Raw genomic sequence first — 20599 nt, 5'->3', positions numbered from 1 at the left:
TCTGAATAGCTACGGTTTGACAGCTGCTATTTATTATGAGAAAAATAGCAACTGTAAAGCTGCCTGCTACTTTATTTACCTGAAGCTCAGCAGCAACGATAGCGCTAGGATATTAAAAGACAAATTCTTCATTTAGTACATCTGACTCCAAATCACTAGGGACCAATTGGTCAGACTGCTAGCCATTAATTACCAGCATGTTTTTAACATCTTGTTCACTTCTAAGATTAAGCACTCTCCAAAATTATTACAACAGTATATTCCTGGAATTCTTTTAATGGAGGATAATGCTGATTTTGCATAGTTAGCTTTGCAGCTCCTACCTGTAAAGTGCTGATGTGGACAGGAGTCCCGGTGCCATTCACCGTGTTCTTCTTGGCAGCATTTCCACCCTTCCCTTCCACTTGCTCTGCCTTGGCAATCTTTGCTTTTTCGGCTTCAATTCTCTTTGGATTGTTCAGCATTACCTGAACCACCGCATACTCCACCAGGGACGCAAACCCAAAGAGCAGGCAAACAATCAGCCAGACATCTAAGGCCTTCACGTAGGACACTTTGGGAAGTTCAGCGGCAAGAGTGGTACATTCAGATGCCAAGCTGAGCACTGAGAAAATACCTACAAAAAGAAAAATAACGTATTGATTAAAGAATCCTTATGCATACTGTCACTGGCTGTGCTCTTCCTCTGAAACAGACAACACTGAATGATGTTTTGTAACAGTGAATGGGACTTCACAATGTGGTCGGTGCAGCAGGTATACCAAATGCACATGCCTTTGGTTGATGAACAAGCTACACTGAATACTTGGGTAGGTTATCGCAGTTGATGATGAACTGTTAATAATGAGCACCTTCATTTTATAAACAGAGAAGCAAATAAGTCAGGCTGTGCTGGTTGCTGTGGTTCTCCTGCCCCATCACCCACCACACAGTTGGGAAATGGGCTTTCCAAAGGCTTATCTTACAACGTGCATCTAAGCCTGGGAAGATGGAAGAGAAATACATGATACTTAAACCAAAAGATTCCAAATCCTTTAAATTAGACTGCTGTCCCTGAAATCTGAACTGTGCTAAAGCAGGAGCAATTCCCTGAAAGACCTGTCCACAAGTGTGATACAAAAACCTTAGATGAAAGGGAAGATTTTGCTGAAGAGCAAGGCTGCACCGGCCCATTAAAAAGTCTGTGCTCCCAATTCACTGTGAAGACGAAAACACTGAGTTGACTGAGGGTCTACAACCCTTCCCTATTTGAGCTTCCAGGACCTAGAGGAAGCTTTCTAGATAAAGGGTATTTCAGGAAGCCCTTATAATGAAAAAAACCCCAACCCTACATCTGCAAAGGCTGTTGAAAGGTCACACCCATCATCAAACTGGGTTTCAACAAGTATTTCTCTTCCAAATGTCCCCATCAACACCGGGCTTACATCACAAGAGACAAAACACAAGCCCGATCTTAAAGACAGTTTTCCCACGGGCTCCTATCAAAAAGAAATAGCAGCACGAACAGCTACATTTGGAAAAACACTAACTTCAGAAATGACTGTCATGGGAGGAAAACTTAGTTCAACCGCCCAGTTCAGAATGTCCCATTTTGGTTTTGTGAGCACCAACGATACAAATCTTTAGTAATAAATGGGGGTTTTCAAGAAATGTAATTGATGTCTACAGAAAATGTTGGCCAAAAGGAGATACTCAGTCTTAACTATGTTTCTTATATTGGTCATATGTGCTATCCAAAGCATTTTTTTTTCCAAAGAAAAATTTTGTAATTCATACAGAGATCATTTTCTTCAGATCCACTTTAAGTAACTGAGGATGTGAAAATGTTAATAAAACTGAAAGTATCTGTACTGGTCTATGAAAGTATTCAAATCTAGTTGATCATAAATATCACATAATTCTTTTGCTAGTGTTCCCATTTGGATTTTAATAAGATTGTTATGATACTTTATTTGGTATTCATTTGAAGTGGGTAATTTTCTAGATCTTAAAACACTGAAAATAAAATATAAAGAAATTATTACAGTCATGCAATTTTAAAATACAATTTTTTATGATGTTTTATTTAGAAATGTGTAGAATCTATGTATCATTGCAAAGCTGGATTTTTTTTGTCCATTAGAATAATATAGAATGGCCAGATCTGCTACCTCAGGTCAGAACGACATGGCAAACACCAATCAGAGAACCCTCAGTGTCCACTCTGGCTTTTTTCCCATCTACTGTCTCTGAAATGTTCAAGTACAAACGTTCCCATATGGATAAAAAGTGAGCATAGAATAGTCCCCTTTTTACAAAAATTATTTTTACTGACCAACACCAGCTGTCTGGGGATAAACACTAATTACAGACCATAAGGAACTGCAATAACAAGTACAAATAAGGCTGCAATGCCTTTTAATATATAGAGAGCCCCTCTGCCTATGCCCAGCTTGCCGTTTGCTCTCCAACAGTGTACGGTATCAAGTACCATGCAGACTGCAGTCTGTGCTAGGTTTCTGACAGGCAGCCTCTGCCCTCCTGCTGATTAACCCAATTAGACAATGATATGGACTGACTCAACATCTCAGATATTGTAATTTTTTCCCTACCAACTTTAAAAGTGTTTATTATCTTAATAGGCAAATATTATTATCATACCTGGTGCTGAAAACATTTGTACAGGCACTATGTAGAGCTTAAAATAATAGATCTTACAATCCAGAATTTAATTCTACAAAACCAACTTAGAAATTCCAGTAGCTGAGAAGGTTTTAGTGGAGCTTTCATCGATCTGTTCAGTAGAGCAACTAAGGTCACAGTGACCTGCCGCTAACATCCATTTGTCTGGATTCCTAGGATAAAAAGTTCATTCTCAGGGTCTGAGAAACTTTTAGGTTTTCAAGATAATAATAAAGTGAGATAGAAGCACAGAAATATTCTATTAAGCAGCCATCTGCTGCCAGATCACAGCTAGCACGGCCTCGGAGACCCTAGCACCGCTGGTGTGCATCGCACATCTGGCAGCAGCTGCACTAGGTACCTACTCAACACAATCCAAAGCTCAAGACTCAAACATGAGTGAGGAGAATGAACAAATTAACTGCAAAATTACTTATCTAATTAAATAAAAAAAAATTAAAAAAAGGAAAAATTGCCCCTTTTCTTCTCAAGGAGCACTAAAGAGAAGGGACAGAGCTCCTTCCTCCATACTTGCAAGTAAAGTTGGCATTTCCAGGAAATACCTCCACATTTTTTCCCCTAGTGTAGTATCCCTCTTGATGGCACAGTTTAGTTTATCAGTAACGTTAGTTATCTCACAGCCTAAAGCATGATTTACAGAGCTACTATTTTAAAAATACTACCTAAGGTTACATGTGGATAACATCTGAAAGTGCCAGTCCAGCAAAGCACTTCAGCACATGCTGCCAGATAAATTAATCTCCCCTTTTTGAATCCATCAAACTTACTGTCCTCAGCACTATCTCCTGGCAGTGAATTCCACAGGTTAATTATATGCTGTCTAAAACAGTATTTTCTGGTTTATATTACTGCTTTAAAAATGTCTGGCTTCATCTCACAAATGTTATTGACCAAGTTAATATTTTGTCTTGCTTTCCTTATCATTTGGTATCTTCTTATACATTCTTTTCTCTCATTAAACTTTTTAAACTAAAAGACATGATCTTGCCAGTCCTTCCTCAAACTACAGTTATATATTTATGTCTTTGAGACTGCATTTGTTACAATTTTATAGAATGAAATGCCTAGAATGAAGACAGATCTGAGGACAGGAGTGATGGGGGTGGGGTGCATGCCTGCTTGTCCTTTCTGTGTGAGAAATACATCACAGATCACTACTCCAAGCTTTTAGTTACCCTGTTGTAGCCCTGCCTGAACTTTGGAGTAATGCTTAACACTGTCAGGCCACTGCGGGCGGACAGAAGTCCGATGTCCTTCAGATCCCTACAGCTCCAGAGATGATCTTACTCCCTTTGAGGATCACACAGCAGTGAAGGTAGGAAAGGTTGTGGTTTTTTGTTTGTTTGTTTGCTTGCTTTTTTATTAAATGGATGCTGGAACACTTTCCACCTGTAAAGAACTGGAGAGTCCTCTGTTTGGCTCATTAAAAGGTGAAACACCAGCATCTAATTAGACAGAAGCATACAGTGCTATCAGCCTTTACGTTGCTTAGCCACAGCTGCCCAGATACTAGTCCTTTGTGGACCTCCCTACCGCCAGATGATCAAGTTGGGTGAAATGATACAGGGATAAATAGGGCTTGCAATTTGTTTAGTTCCTACGTGGACACAGGATTTTTCTTCAAATGTACACCCTTTTCCCAGAACTTTAATCAGTTTACAAAAATATACTCTGCTTACTGGCTTGCAAAGTGTCTCGTATTCCTAAATCACCTGGAAACTTCCAAGCTGCCTTGCCGTGGGGAGCAGTGGCCCCCCATACTTAACTCTAGGGACAACTGCATTCATTCATAAGCAAATCTGAAGAAGCTTCTGATCTGGCGAGACCTGTATCTAGCCACTGAGAGTGTTCAGGCCATTGGTAACAGTTTCTTGGGATTAGACATCCTTCACTCCAAACACAAATGTTAATCTTGTTAGATTCCAAGGTCAACTTCTTCAATGATGTAGCTAGAAGAGTTAGTTTGTTGCCCTCCTGCAAACCAGAGAAACATAAATCTTACTCTACTGACAGTGTTAACAACTTGCATTACTAAATACTGACTCATGACTTGAGGATGGTCAGATTTAGAGTTATTTTGCTTCTCTGGGGATTCAGGAAAAGTCACATAACCAAGCCAATGGTTAGTGACTTTAAAAATGCATTCTTTCAGAAATGCTAATACATAAAAGGAGCACTTATAATAAATGAAGCAAATCAATGATAAATAAGTATGCATTATTTAGTCACAAAGATGTCAATTTACATAAATCAGCACTGTCTCTTATAAATCTAATATATAATTAATAAGACAGACTGGTTGGCTATTTGAAGTGCAGGATTATAAAAGTGGAAATACAGCTCTAGCTTTGATTGCATTGGAGCTCACTAGATGAAAAACATTTCCAGTTCTGGTTTCTATCTTTTTAATTTAATACATGCTACATTTTCCCCATTTTTTTTTTCTTCTTAAAATGTCTTATGTTTAGCACTGTGGAACACATCCTTGCTGCTTTTCAAGGTGAGGGATATTTGTTACTTGCTATCAAACTAATACAGATTGTGACTCCTCCCTAAATTACTATTAATATTTTTAGAGGTCAGAATAAAAAAAACCCTGATTTGCATTCTGAAATAGACCCTTAGAAGATAGAAAAAAAAAATAATAGCGGGTTTGTTACATTTAGTTATAGCAAGGTAGCCAGCTGTGGCTCAAAAGGCAAAAGTAGCACTCCAGTCACAGTTCTCCAGATTTTAAAATAGACTATTTCAGTTGGAAGGGACCTGCAATGATCAGCCAGTCCAACAGCCTGACCAAAAGTTAAAGCATGTTGCTAAGGGCACTGTCCAAATGCCTCTTAAACACCGACAGGCCTGGGGCATCAACCACCTCTCTAGGAAGCCTGTTCCAGCGCTCGACCACCCTCTTGGTAAAGAAATGCTTCCTGGTGTCCAGTATAAAGCTCCTCACCCAGGAGCTCAGCACCTCCCTCTCCCCTTCCCCTCCTCAGGGAGCTGCAGAGAGCAACGAGGTCGCCCCTCAGCCTCCTTCTCTTCCATCTAGTCAAGCCCAACGTCCTCAGCTGCTCCCCATAGGACATTCCTTCCAGCCCTTCCACCAGCTTTGTTGCCCTCCTCTGGATGCATTCAAGGACCTGAACATCCCACTTAAATTGTGGGGGTTCTGCAGATCTTAGATTACTTTGCCTGTCATCACTGGCAGAGAAGGAAGCACGGCAGATGACCTGAGACGAAAGCAGTGAAGCTCAGGCCAGGGGGTACGTGGATGCTTTTCCACCCAACAAAACCTGGCACTGTTCCTGCTCCAGCTGGCCTTTAACACAGGGATTTCAGCTACCCATTGCTGCGGGACTGTGCAGAGCACAGCCACAGACTGGTAAGGGGATGCGGCAGGTCCTGACCCCAAGGGTCTCCAGTGTTACTGACACGCATTCATGCACGTGAGGTTGCACTGGAGTCAGGTCCTGTGGGGGTGTGGAGGTCCAAGCGTGGATGAGAGAGTTCTCAGCAAGGCATGTGGCTGGAGGGCTTCTGCAACTGCACCCCTGGGGTCTTGAAAACAGGTGCCCTGAACCTCCTGGGACATGGAAAAGATTTGGAAAGTATGGACCTAGGGAGGTAGGAGTGCCAGGGAAAAGGGAACCACAGGGAGTCCAAAGGAGGGGGACAAAGAGGTCATGGCATGGGGAAGGGAATCCAAACAGAAGAAGTGTCAAGGTGCAAGAGCCTGGCTCTGCATTTCATTGAGCTCTTGGGGTCAGCAAATCTGGCCACCCCACAGCTGCAGTCCCATGTACAATCCAATTAGTCAAGAGAATATTGTTTTGATTAACTTTGTGTCCTACTCTTTCATAATAAATGAAGGCCCTTACTGTGTTCTGCTAATGTTTGTTAATTCTTTTGCAGCCATCATTCTGCTTCTATTAATCTTCAGAAAAAACTGCTCCAAGAGGTAACTATTTAGAGCCTTACTCATCATCCTGCTTTCTTACTGATTATTCAAATGCTCAGATTCCTATGAACTGCGTATTGCCAGTGTCTGCAGCATCACCTGTACATGGATAAGATCAGATTTGTCTGGGCTGAGAGGAGCAGACAGTGTGCTTATCATGGGAACACGGGAACCATTATCAAGTGAAGTCTTAATGTGGAGGTGGATTTTACTGGACTAGCAATGAGGAGGTTTCAGTGAAAATGATGAGTGGATAATGGAAGTGAAGTTGCTTTCAGTGTCCGGTGTCATGTTATCAAAGCAACTGAGAATGGCTCAATGGCGTTACAGCGGATCGTGACGGTATGTGTAAACACAGGTTACCCAGTGGGACTCTTGCAGCGCTTGCATCAGGATTGATCCAAAATGACAGCCAGGATAGAACAACAATTAGCAGTGTAGGAGCATAAACACCCATCATGTAAAATCCAACTTGTCTTCTCAAAGTGAAGATTACTTCTACACAAGTGTAATAACCTTTAAAGAAATGAATGCATTAATGTTTAATGTGCTTCTTCTGATCCATATCTTCCAGGCCTTTTTCTATTTAAGATCAAAAATTTAATGATTTGATTTGCTTTATGAAGGCAAAGAGTTCCATTGGTGGAAAAAAAACACGTTCAAAACACAGATCTATATAACCGCCAGGTGCGGGCAGGCATGTGGTACCCTCTGTGCTCTACCAGGCACCCCCTCTCTAGCCACAGCACATCAGCACCAGGCAGTTAAACTAACTCTCATCTTGATGCTGGCTTCAAGATGCGGTCCAGATAAAACCAATGGGCTCTAGCAGTCATACTAGCTTAAGCTCATCTGAAAATCCTCCTTAGCATTAATCGTGCAAAAGATGGAATTAAGAAATATTGGTGTAGTCAGTTTAGAACGGAAAGAAGTGATCTGAATGTGTCTCTAAGCGGAGATTCCCACAGAACTGAATGCTGGTTCAGGTGACTTCTAAAACTGGTACAGTCTTTTTAAAAAAGGCTCTAAAGCCACTACTCTTTGAAAACAAGGAACAGTGCCTCAAATGTTTTAAAATTAGGATCTAAAAGCACACAAACATTTCAGAACATATCTGTTAAGATAACTCCAACAAAAAGTAAAGCTGCAGATACTAGAGGTTTTGCAGCAGGTAACAGATGGGTCAGGAAGTCCAATAACCAGAAGACAAATTCTGTTCATATTTTCACTCAATTAATAGAACTGGCATTTTTATGTTAATATTAACACAATAGTGTTATAAAAACAACTTCATAAATTAATCTATCACAAGGAAAAGGCATTCCTATGTTACATTACAACAATTTCAAAATTCAGATCAGTCTATATCTGTCAATCAAGTCAGTGCAAAGCCGATTTAGAAGATAGGATCTGTCAAAAATATATCTATTTATATTCTATATTTTAACAGTAAAGTGCTGTAGAATGACAAATCATCTTAAAAGCACTGTTTGGGCACAGAAGAAGCAAAACAAAAAAACAATAAAACATTAAGGAAAAATTTCCCTGTTTAGAAGACACGATACGGTATTTTATAGTTCATTTTATTCTCTTCAATGATCTGTTTGACAAATATCCCCTTTATAATTCCTGAATAGTTTCCAGATACCTTTAGGTTTTATTTTCAAATAAGGGATGACCTTCAATATCATTATTTGTTTGCTTTATGCCAGAAATGCATTCTATATGCCTTTGAATCATCTTTGATCAGGCAGAGAACAGTAACTATTGCCTTCACCGTTCAGCTCCCAAGGACCTATTTGGATCTGTTATATACTTTGATAAACAGAGAACAGGCAATTTTCAAATTTTAATACTCACTTTACTGCCACAGAAAGTCACCCCATTTTTTTGACCCTCCTTCTACTTAGGTAGGTATGACAAAACATTATTTGACATAAATAGGCAGTAAAGATTAAGTTCTTTGCAACTGGCAGGATTCTCCTACATAAGCCATAATTTTGAAAATTTGCTTCTACATGCAACACTGCCTCTTGATTACCTGACAAAATCCTTAACTGAGTTAATTTTAACTATATGTGCAAAATCTGTTTTTATGAATACCTTGAACATTAAAATTTAAAGTAAATCAAACAACTACTGATTAGTGAAAACACCCTTTAAAAGTATTTGAGTACCAAAATATTCCATTCATAGTAATGAAATATTAATTCCAACCTTGATCACATGATTAACATGGATCTTCTTAATTTTTAAACAAAAAGGGTTTGCAATAAAGGAATTAGGAAATTTTTAAAAAACTTCTTGTTGTCACTCCACCCACTCTGATGGTTCCCTCATGTTCTTTCTTGCATGTTCAAATGACATACACACACAGACAACGTGACCTTTTTACTGAGCATTCTGCAGTATCATTTCAACTTGTGGTCACAAGGTGCTGAAACTTGAGACAACACTACTGATTTTCTTTCCTGTTTCATAGTAAAGTGTAACATTATTAGGTTTTTCTTTAAGGTTCCTAAAAATACCTAAAATATCTAAAGATTTTTTAGCTGTTTAATTTTAGATTTAGGGCAAAACTCAAAATGGTCATGGTAAGCTCAATAACAAGATAACAATCTTGAGTATTTATTTTTTCCCCTAAAATACAATGTAAATTTTCCAATTTTCCCATTTCTATGAATTTTATTTGAGAATTAAAAGATCCATTCCTTTATTTTTTTCACAACTTTATCACTTTTTTTTTTTCAGTAAATTCATTGTTTAATTAGGAATAAAACATTTTTCTCTCTGCTAAGTAAGCTTCTACCATATCCCAACTTAGATTTGAATGCAATCACTGCCAGTTGGTTTTGCTTTCACAAATGCAGAATTTTCCTGAGGAGAGCTCATTTCATATTATTTACAGATAGTGAATCACTTGAGATGCTGAATTATGTAGTTAGGCTAAGAACTCACTCATTTTGAAGTTAAACAAATGCCATTCCAATTTTCATTGTCTTTTTGAAGTTAAATTCCTTAACTCTGAGCTCTACTAAGGTTACTGGAGATCTCTTCAGATTTCGGATCTAGCTCAGGAGCAACTGCAAGTAACGTACTGCAGCTGAATAGTCAATGGGAAACTTGCAGAGGATCCTCAGAAGCTGTGGCACCACAGCCGTCCTCATCGAGATTTAATGGGAGATCTATTCCCAAGATCAAGAGCACTGACAAATACACCCTGCTGATCTCTGTCGTTGTAGGAAGACTTGCAGTTGCCACAGTATGTCAGTAGTTGTAGTTTGGATATCATTATAGACAGGAATCAATCGGGGTAGAAAAGATAAATTTTGAGAAGCCAGAGTACAGAAACCATTGGATAAATTTGTGCCCACCCTCAGAAAATAATCATAGGATTAAATAAATTCAGGGCTGAGGATTGTAAGCAGCTTTCTATAATGACAGACTTTCCAGAACACTTAAAGAAAGGAAGAACCTGCAGGGCAAAGCATTTGCAGTTACAGTCTACTGCTATCCACTTCTGGAACAAAAGTCAAACCAGAAAACCAAAATTATCCTACTTTCCTGCAACTGGCGTAATTCTACATAAACATCCTTTCAGAAAAGTTTGACGCTTACAAGCATAAACAGGTATAAGGATTATAGAAACAAAATGATGATAGTAAGATCACAAGACATGTAAAAAAAACCAAGACAAACATCTAATCTCTTCTTCAACCTAGATGTTTCTACATTTGAGTTAGCTTGCAGTAGCCACGTATGACAGTTATTATTACGTGAACTACTTGTTAGTTTAAAATTAATTTATTTTATCCCATGAAATGTAAGACATGAACTGGAATATTAACCAGTAACTACAAACAGTAACTGAAGGCAGCTTAAAGTTTTTGTATCAAGGAGATTGCTACCTACCTGTGCCTTTGTAATACTTGGTACAGTTACCATATTCTATATCCTCCTTTTTAATATCAAACTGAGGCAGAGCAATTTTCTCTAGCTGTACAGGATCTCCAGACTGCCAGATAAATCGTAAGTCATCAGTTGTATAGCCAACTACAAAAAAACCCAATAATAATCATTTAAAGAACCATCTAAATCAGAGTAAGCTCTGCAAGAAAATCTAGCATATATGTTTGTTACTTTTCTATTTCTCTCTATTTCTGGTTCAGAGAATTAAATACAAAAATGAAATAATCCACAGCTGAATTTTAATGTAAGCCCAGATTAGGACTTGGTGGGTGGAACATTACATTACCAACAATATTACACCAATTAAAAGGTTTTTGTTACAGTTTTTACCATGTAAACAAAGAAGGCAAAGCTCCATTATTCTCCACAGCTTTGAAGCCTCCATATTCATTCATACTCTACTTCAGCAAAGCATGAAAATTATACTGAACTTTAACAGCACTCACAAGCCCTAGCAACTTCAAAACAATTTATTAACACAATTACTGTGATGAATACTGGGTTTTGTGTAAAACAAACCTTCTGCTTAGCTTTTTCAGATTAAAGGCCCTGATTCATGAAAGCACTCTCGTTCAAGAAATACTTGACCAGGAATTTAAGTAGAGGTGTAGTCCTACTAAAATCAGTTCAGTGCCTTCATGATCTCATATGTACGGACAGACTTCAGCATACATCTGACTGTCTAAACTGTGATGTATACACCACCACGAAGCGAGAGGCAGTGACAGTCAGGCTAACAATATTCAAGCACAAAGCAGTATTGCTCAAATATGCATAATAATAATAATCATGATTTTACATGCCATTTTTCTGCCACCTTCTGTTTATTAAGGATTAACTTAATTCAAACAGAGATAATGTGTTTTAAATAGAAACAGAGATGGGGACACATAAAAAGATGGAGTTGGAATGCAGTGTTTTGCAAGTCAAAGTCTTTGAAAAATGTTTAAAGAACCATTTCTTTTCTGGAGGCACTAGACAGGGTTTTTTTAGTCTTTGAAAAACAGCTGCAATTAAAAAAGGTAAGCTGTTCACAATCTAACTGCTCTAAGATCCACAACAACTTAATAAAAAACACAATGTCTCAATGCTTCGTGATGGAAGATAATATAAAGAACAATCAGTTACTTTCATGTTTTGTTCATAAAATCAGTCCCACCTCCTTACAACATACAGCAAATTACAAAACTGCCAAGACCCTTTATGATAACAATTACTGGACAGTGAAAATTTTGCCTATAGAGAATGTGTAGAACTGTAGATCATAACTGCAGATATAAGAACAGCTTAGTAAAAACTGATGGCCTTTTTTGTTTCGGAAATCCAGCAACTAAAAACAAAATACTGATTTGAAAATAACTGAAGTAGAATTAAACTGCCAATGGCCAGGAGGAAAAGCAAGCCCACGGCTGGAACTGGAGAGACAGACAGGAGGTCATGGGTACCGCTCTTACTTGTGACAACGGAACTAAAAGGTAGAAGGAAGCTTAGTGCACACTGTCTTTCCATAGGAGCAAATTCCTCCTGAATTTGAACATACCAACTTAGCATGGAGAAAAACTATAAGGTTGTTTAAATAAAGGTTTTGAGAAAATTTTTATGACTAGTTCTTCCTTCCAATAACTATACCTTGCAATGCCTGTAAAACAATCCAGACTGAGAAAGCTCGAGCAAACTTCCATTAATATTACTGTGTAATTCCAGTTTAACCCCAAACAGATTTAGGTTTACCATGAGAGTTTGCTTCAGCTAATGTATACACAGATTAGTGATGGGCAAAACTACTATGGACATACTACAATTCTAAAAGTAAATGCTGGTAGTCAAAACCTAAATTGTAAAACTCTGATATCATCGTTATTATTAACCCCACTGGGTTGCTCTGCTCAGCTTTGATTAATCTTGCTCTTTTTTTGCTTTGGTTTTCCCTTCTCTAACCTCACCTTCCCCACCAGACCTGGTGGAGTAACAGCTGAATGAAGCTTTTGTATTACAGGGCTGGGCCACCCTCCTCCTCTCTGCTTCACACTTGTCCTTACTCAGGAAAACAGCATTACCACGTACGTGGGATCACCAGGGATCACTGTGTTGGGAAACAGCTGTACTTGAGTAGGCACCCTTGTACTTGGGGCACAGGAGAGAAGATAGGTTTCAGAAACATTTTGTCTGCCACTTCCAGCGCGGTATGAAGCCTGTCAGAGATGAGAGTTGGCCTCCCCTTCTTATGATCTTATGATCAAATCACCTACAGACCAGGGAAGGATTGGTAAGGGAAAGATGCCTGACTACATCCACAACACATCTTGAAACCCCTTTCAAAAGGTTTCACAGTTAATGCTCTCAATGTATCAGCATCAAATCCTTTTCCTTCAGCACCCTATCAAAAGTTCCAAGCAATACCACACACCATCAATGCAAGGGGATAAATTGGACCCCAACAGTCTACAAAGCAGCACAGGTTCTGGCAGTCAAAACTACATGGAGAAACTATGGGGTCTTTCTCCAAATGATACGTGTTTCCATTTTACTAGGTTTATTGTAAGTGTTTTTATAAAACCCATCAGTTGTCATTATCTTTGATAGCACAAGCTAAAACCAGAGTGCATGGTGCCATAACCTTAAGAAACATTTTTGATAGCGAAATGTATGTTAGTAGGAGCTAGTGATAATTAATTTCAAGATTCATTAAAAATGTTGACATGAACAATACAGAACTGATAAATTTTTGTTGGATTCTGACGCATGCCTAGAAGGCAACTGTTTTTATGCACAGACTGATTTACATACAGCTTTCCAATTGCATCTTGCAGCGCTGTGTATCCATAGGAAACAAGGTCAAGTCCAAAGGGCATGACAGAGTAATAGACAATCTGAAATACAGAAATGGAATTTTAAAACAGTGTCAGCTGCCATGTAAGCAGTATGTGGCAATAAGGAAAAAAAAAAGTAATAAATCACAGGTATTTCCAGCTTCTAAAAGAGCAGAAAAAAATCATTAAAGTTATAATAAGTAGCAGTTTGAAATTGAGCTATTTCCAGTATTCTGAGAATAAAATTTACAGAGAGTTTTAAACACACAGTAGTTCACAAATTAGAGACCTACTAATACAAGACAAAATACATATAGGTCATAAGAATAACCAAACCAAAGGCCCACACAGAACAGAGTCCTGTCTCAGCAGTGGCCAATGGCAGACTCCTGAAGAAGAATATGAGACTACAGCAATCAGGAAATTGTATTTTGCCAGATATCTAGCTGCCTCCCAAAAGTAGCACCTCAAGGGCCTCCTGGACCAGAAGTAATGCTTCAGATTTAAGAGACCTCAACACATTTTTTCCCTCAAAGAAGCTGCTTTGCTTCCAGTTGCTTTCTGGAATCTGTTTAAAATTTGATGATGCACAGGATCCTGCAGCAAGGCATGCCATAGTTAAGCTGCACGCACTCTAATCATCTCCTTTTACCTATCTTGAGCCTGTCTCATAGTTCTTTCCCTGGAAAAGAAGGTGAAAAATGTCTGCCTTGCTTAGCTGTTCTTTATAAAGGATGCTGTTTCATACATTTAATACATCCCATACACCCTCACCTGCCTTCTCGCAGTGGGAAGACCAGAACTGCACCTTGTATTCAAGATGCATGTATAGCATGAATTTATAGTGACATGACATTCTCTTTAATCCCTAACTCTTCCCAGAAGTCAATTCACTTTCTCAACCAGTACTGAGCCGTTAGCTGACATTTTCAGAGAACTGGCCATTATCACCCAAAGGCCATTTTCCTAGCTGGTAATAACCACCTCAAAGTCAATCAGTTCTTCTGTATAATTAAAATATTTTTTCCCACATGTATAACTTTCTGTTATTTACTTTGAATTTCATCTCATACTTTGTCGCCTAGTCATTATTTTGTAATTCTCAGTGTTGTCTCTTATCTTTACTACCCTGAATATTTTGCCATCATCAGAAGTGCCTGTCAGTCCACAGGTTTCCAGATGATTTATGTTGAACAGCACAGGACCCAGAAGAATTTTTTCTGTGGGACTCTACTGCTTATTTCCCCTCATGTGAGCACCTTCCTAATTCTCAACTATTTATGCAGGCAAGAGCTTTCTCTCACATGCATTTTGTCATTCATGTAATTTGGTAACCGGAGAGTCTTTCATTTACATGCGATAATATCTCTGTAAACTAATAATACAAGGCAAGCAATTACATATTTTAAGAAACGAAAATCTTAGTAGCATGTCACCAAACCACAGTGCCTCAAAAAACTTAATCTTATCTGCACACGTACCATTTACGAATGCAGTGTATTATTAAAATCATCAGAATATTTTTGGAGGACAACAATAATTTCAAACTATTGAATTTGGTTTTGTTATTCGGAAGTTTTCAGAGAAGATTATTTCAATTATAAACACTTCTATGAGTATTCACTCGATGTTCAAACCTAACCTATTGACTGAAATAAGGTCACTTAGGAATAGATGCAACCTGGAATAATACGTAAAAACAGTTTCAATGTTTAATTTAACATTTTCTATTCCAAATGGGAAGTTTCTCTTATAGCTGAAAGTGATTTCTTAATTTTGAAATACTGATATCTACAGACTTCAAAACTTGCTACAGAAACAACTGAAATCAGAACCAGGAACTTCAGAGTAAGCCAAATGAAATGCTTTGATTGCCCAATATATCTTCTGTTCTGATCACTGTCAGCAAAAGTCTTGTGACTGAGTTTTCTCCTCCTGATTTGGAATGGACAATAAAACCCCCAGACTCTCCCATCTTCTTTCTTATTCTATCCACTTCTATTCCAGGAGGAAATAGCTCACGTGACCATAATTTCAGAAGTGGTTCCCTCTTAATGGTAATATCACAGTATATTTGGGTAATCATTTTTCCTCTATCGGGGCAGTATGTTCCAGTTTAAACCAGAAGAAAACTCACTCACCGTTAGGAAATTGAGCATAATCTCAACAAATCATTGTGTTTATAAGCTCTCTAGATCTGTAATTCACTATAAGATCCTTTTTATCCACCCAAATTGCTGTTTTCATTGGATGACTGTTTTTATGGCATGGTGTATATATACCTTTGATAAACCAAGTCAAACCACAAGAAGGTATGCATAATTGCAACGAAATTAAACTATTTTTGGGTCTTCTGGGAAAATCCATATCCAGTAAGGTATAGAACTTAATCAGGATTATATCCCAGTACTTCCACAAAACATTTATATTCAAAAATTTTTTAATTTCTGCCCCTCCCTATATCATCAGTACGTAAACATAATTTTCTTCAGATGACACAGAAATTCAAACGGTGTGCAAATAATATTGTTTTGCCAATGTCTTTACTTCGGATATCTTATCCATTTCATTACGCTTCCAGGAATGTAAGCAATTATCAAAATGGTTTAAACTTTGTTTCTAGTAATACTAATTTACTTAATGTGTTAGCTTAACAAGACATAGAAACATACATACACTTCAAGTACCTGCTGTGCTACCAACTGACATGCTTTAAAATATCTTCATCTGACTTTACACACATTTAATTTATTGTAGTATTGTTTACAAACTGTCATATAAACCTAAGCATTAGTCATAAACTGTATTACGTTACTAAGTCTAACACAGCACATATATCTCATATCAAGCGATTTAAAAAAGGAGCAGAAATACATCCATAAAATACCTCATGCTGACTAGGACATCTCCATCCCGAAATATAAAAAGAAGGATATTTTCTTGTGTGACATCATGGAAGTTAGCATTTTTTTCATTTGCAAAGAATAAGTCCGGCTTCCAAAGACATTTAAACATAGTTGGGTCCACTGTCAGCGTATCTGAACCTCTCCAGTCATTGGGCAGTTTGAGCCTGGGGTCATTCCACTTCTGTCTTAGAAAGATATTGACTCTATAATCCTGATGGGAAAAATAAATAATTATTAGACTAGCCAAAAGTCTAGCCAAAAACCCATGGAGAAAGAAAACAATTCTATCAGACTCCAAAAAGAAAAAAAAATTATGCCCTCATTTTTCTACCACAAAGATAGTAATTGCTATTCAAATAACATAAATCTTAGAGTTTAATAGCCTTTACTACAAATAGGTAATTATGCCTTACTCATCTTTTCAATATAGTAACTTTCTTTAAAAAAAGGACCAAATGGTCTCCCCCAGCACCATTTTTGCATGCCCTGGATAGCAGCCCCCTGTTTTCTAGGCATGGGGAAAGCAAGCAGCAGGGCAGAGGGAGGCGATAGCTTGGCTCCACTCAATTGCTGCAAGCAGCAGACACAATCTCACTCCTGTCAGGGCATCCTGTGAGTTTAAACTCCAGCTTAATTCCCCATTTGGTTAACTGGCACACTGATGGCAAAACATCACCCTGCAAAAGCGGAAAACAGACCAGGTAGATCACAGATTTTACACTGCACACAGAATACAGCCTCACACTTTGTAACAGTGATTTGGGACTGTGCTGGTAACTGAGGAAAACCGGTACCAGCTTGCAATAGAGTACTGAAAGAGCATCTAGGAAAGCAGACACAGAATAAGTCTCAAAGAGACAAAAAAAGGCTTTACGCAAAGGAAATTTCCTTCTGGATTCAGCAGGACTCTTGATCAAGGGTGGACAGTAGTAGAGCCATGCACTAATTTTGCCTTTGGCAATTGGAGTAGCATGTGTCTCGGGGCAAAACAATACCCGCACATGTTCTGTCCTTAGTGAAAGCTGTGTGCATCCAAAGGAAAAATCTGACCTAGTACGTCAGTTATGATTTTTCAGTCCTACCTCTAAGTCTTTTTTGCTTTTTACATTTACATTTAAGCCAGAGCCTCTTTTTTACGTATAAGTAGGCAGATCATATACAGAAAATGAATAAAGGTGGTGTTTAAATAAAGCACAAAACCAACCCCAAATAAACCAAAATTCTATATGTAAGATAACGTCTGTCTCCAGTCTTCTTAATTGTCTTCTATGGTGCGTTCTGTTTTTTCACTCACCACAAAGCACCTTGAGGTTAAGGGCTTTCAGAGCATTGAAAACACTGCTACTGCTTTACATTTATAGCAAAATGCTAGAAATCTGTGAGTGAAGGTCCTCAACATATTTTTGATTTGTCAATGTATTCTGCATACCAAACAAATTGTAGTTATTTTACACATTAATCCACTCTTACACATTTTTCTGTTGATACGTGAGTTCTCTTCTGTCGTACTTACTACATTGTGTACATTTACAGTCCAGAGCAAGTGCCATGTTGAGACAGTCATGTTGACTTCAACAGGATGGAGTGCACTTGGCTAAGACCTCACGCAGAATCATTTACCCTGATGATTTACCCTGGTAATTGGAATACGGTGCCCGCTTTCCTGTGCCCAGTCCACCAGTCAGATCACCCCTGTATTTCTTCATGACACTATACTGCCTAATACTTTTCCTTACTGCATTGTAAAGAGGAGCAAAGCATCAAAATGAAGTAGAAAGAACTGAGATGATATTTATTAATATGCATAGTTCTGAGAGACATGTTACTTGTTGGCAGTCCGATTTTGAAAAAATATATGCGGTCTGACTTATTTATACAAAGACCTATATTATCTTGCCAAAGTAAACAAGAAATATAAAATAATTGTTAATATGAAGTGACTTTGTACTGGAAGGTTCTCACAGAAAAGCTTCAGAGCAGGAGGGAATTCAGGTCATTATCTCAGAAAGCATCTTTTCAATTATAAGTATATAATTGAAAATTAACTTTACTTGCTTCTCGCTAAAGATCCTGTTCCATATGCACTTCTTGTCTCAGTGAAAACTATTACTTTAAACTATATGAGATAAATACTGCATACTGTGCGTGCCCACAACCATCACATTATTCATCACACCAAAATTAATTTTCCCATAAACAAAACAGGACGCCCTCACAAAGCCATAGGCAAATGATAACCAGCATCCAACACTTGCCCTCAGCTTACCCATTTAGAACAAGGAGACATTTACACCACTGAAAAGCAGAATGCACTGGCAAAATAAGAATTGGAAGTAAAATCAGATGGATGCTGTTTTAATTCCTTCCTTGCTCTATCACAAATGAACTTAAATATAGCAAACAACTGGATGTTGTGACGTCTTAAGAACTTATTTCTGTTCCTATTTAAGTCAATGGAAGACAAATCCCCTTAACCTAAAAGAAGTAGGTTCAGACCTACCGAACTGACAGAGATTTGCGACAGGGGGTACATGGAGAGGAAATTCACCGCATACTTGAGGCAATAAAGAAAATGCACAAGGAAGCCAAGAGGTGTCAGGATACAAAACTGTGTCTAGCCAGACGATGACGTGCAGAAGGGCTGCTTCTTAGAATATGAACTATTACAACACCTGGCAGCAGTGTAGACTATGATCTGGTATAAATCTATTTCGAAAGAAGTCTGCGACCAGTCCTGTCAAATTTGGGCAATGAATTTTAAGATTCAGTATGTGCACTACAATTAGGGGCTGAAGAAGTTGTCTGCATGAAGCACATGGTCTTTCTCCTATAAATTTGACAAACATTCTTGAATATTGCAGAATGATTGCCATTCTATAATAAAGGAGAGTCAAATAGAAATTAAAAAGCCTGAAACTAGGGGTGGGGGGTGGAAGAGATATTCATCAGCATTAGAGCTAGGAGGACCTGGCAGGTAAAAAGAATCACAAAAGTATTCTACAGGGCTTTCTTTTCCCATGAAACTCCAACAGAAGGCAAGTTGTTTTCAGGGAGGTTGAAAGGGGAGGCATTCTAAGAAATGTTTCAAATGCAGCCTACTAAACAGTGGGCATGTGGCCAGACAAGCTCCTTTTTACACGAACTGCACTCATACAAAGAAAGGAAGCATGATAGTGCTGTCTTTTGATAAAGTAGAAAATAGCATTTTTAATACTAAAATAATGAAACAGTTTTCCTTTATATACATAAATATTAAACAGACCTTTCTGCAAGGTTTTAAAGTAAAGGAAAAAGAGAAAGTGGTGTTTTGCCATTTCAGCCAGCGAAGAAAGATTACGCTGCATGTACAAACCTTGAATATAGATTCTGTAGACAGAGGATCAGATCATCAGCACAGCTAAAATGTTATAGCCCTTTAGGTTTTTATACCAGAAAGGATCTGTCCCTAGGAATCCTTGGCTGGTGATCCAGTCTGTAACAGTTGCTAAATGTGACACAATCACTGTATTATCCCACAAATCTGCAGTCTAAAAAAAAACCCCAAAAACTGCAAAAGTAGAAGCAGAGTTAGCATGGGGATCCTAGACAAGTAGTTTAATGAGCTAGAAGAAAACAAGTTAGAGATTCAAGATAAAGGAAGCTCACAGGAAGGTAGCAGCTCTGGTATAAGGTCTTCTCCATTTTAGCTGTACAAATTCTTACTCTCTCTGTATTTAACTTATTGTTAAATTGTTTAGTTTTTCCAGGTAACTTGCTTGATGCATGCGTGAAAAGTCACAATTCTCTTGTGAGCATTCACCAACACAACATGAAGACTACCCTTTCCAGGCACAGAGCAAACGTTTGCCCTTCAGTTTCTTCACCAGGGATTGACTAAAGCAATACAGGCTTCTGGGCACAGGATCCACGCTATGGGTCCTGTCTTGCTTCAAAACAATAATACTTCAAACCTGTCAACTGTTTTCGATGAAGAAATTCCTTTCCCTCTTAAAGCTAAATAGACTCTACTTCAGTGGGACGCAATCTCTGCTCTTTGTTGAGGACGAGCCAGCTGCACAGCTAAGAATGCAATCATCATGGGACCAAAAGGGCAGCAAGGAAAAAGTAATTGAAAATAATTTTGTGGGATTCCTGAAATACATGAAGAACCATCAGAACCAGCCACCACGATGTTAAGGCGAGGGACACTGTGGGAGCCTGTTGACTAGTCAGAAGTTCCAGACATTAACCCCAGAGCTGGCTGCTTCTGAGAGTGCTCTAAGAGAGCGATACCTGACAAC

The 20599-nt window shown here is 38.3% G+C and overlaps 1 protein-coding gene across 4 annotated transcripts in view; it reads right to left on the bottom strand.

The window, feature by feature from the left end:
• GLRB (glycine receptor beta) overlaps positions 1 to 20599 on the bottom strand; it is a 51153-nt gene that overhangs the window by 10182 nt on the left and 20372 nt on the right. For 3 of the 4 annotated variants that reach the window (XM_080385275.1, XM_080385276.1, XM_080385277.1), the window contains 5 exons: positions 16301 to 16530; positions 13391 to 13473; positions 10547 to 10687; positions 6998 to 7150; positions 324 to 616 (listed from right to left, as the gene is read on the bottom strand). In XM_080385275.1, coding sequence (XP_080241401.1) covers positions 324 to 616; positions 6998 to 7150; positions 10547 to 10687; positions 13391 to 13473; positions 16301 to 16530 — 900 coding nt within the window. The remainder of the gene's footprint in view (positions 1 to 323; positions 617 to 6997; positions 7151 to 10546; positions 10688 to 13390; positions 13474 to 16300; positions 16531 to 20599) is intronic. The other variant, XM_080385278.1, reaches the window with a different exon arrangement.

Source organism: Falco punctatus (genome assembly GCF_963210335.1).
Source record: "Falco punctatus genome assembly, chromosome: 1".
NCBI lineage: Eukaryota > Metazoa > Chordata > Aves > Falconiformes > Falconidae > Falco > Falco punctatus.
The sequence above is the reverse complement of the archived record's forward strand: the minus strand, read 5'-3'. Positions and strand labels throughout refer to the sequence as shown.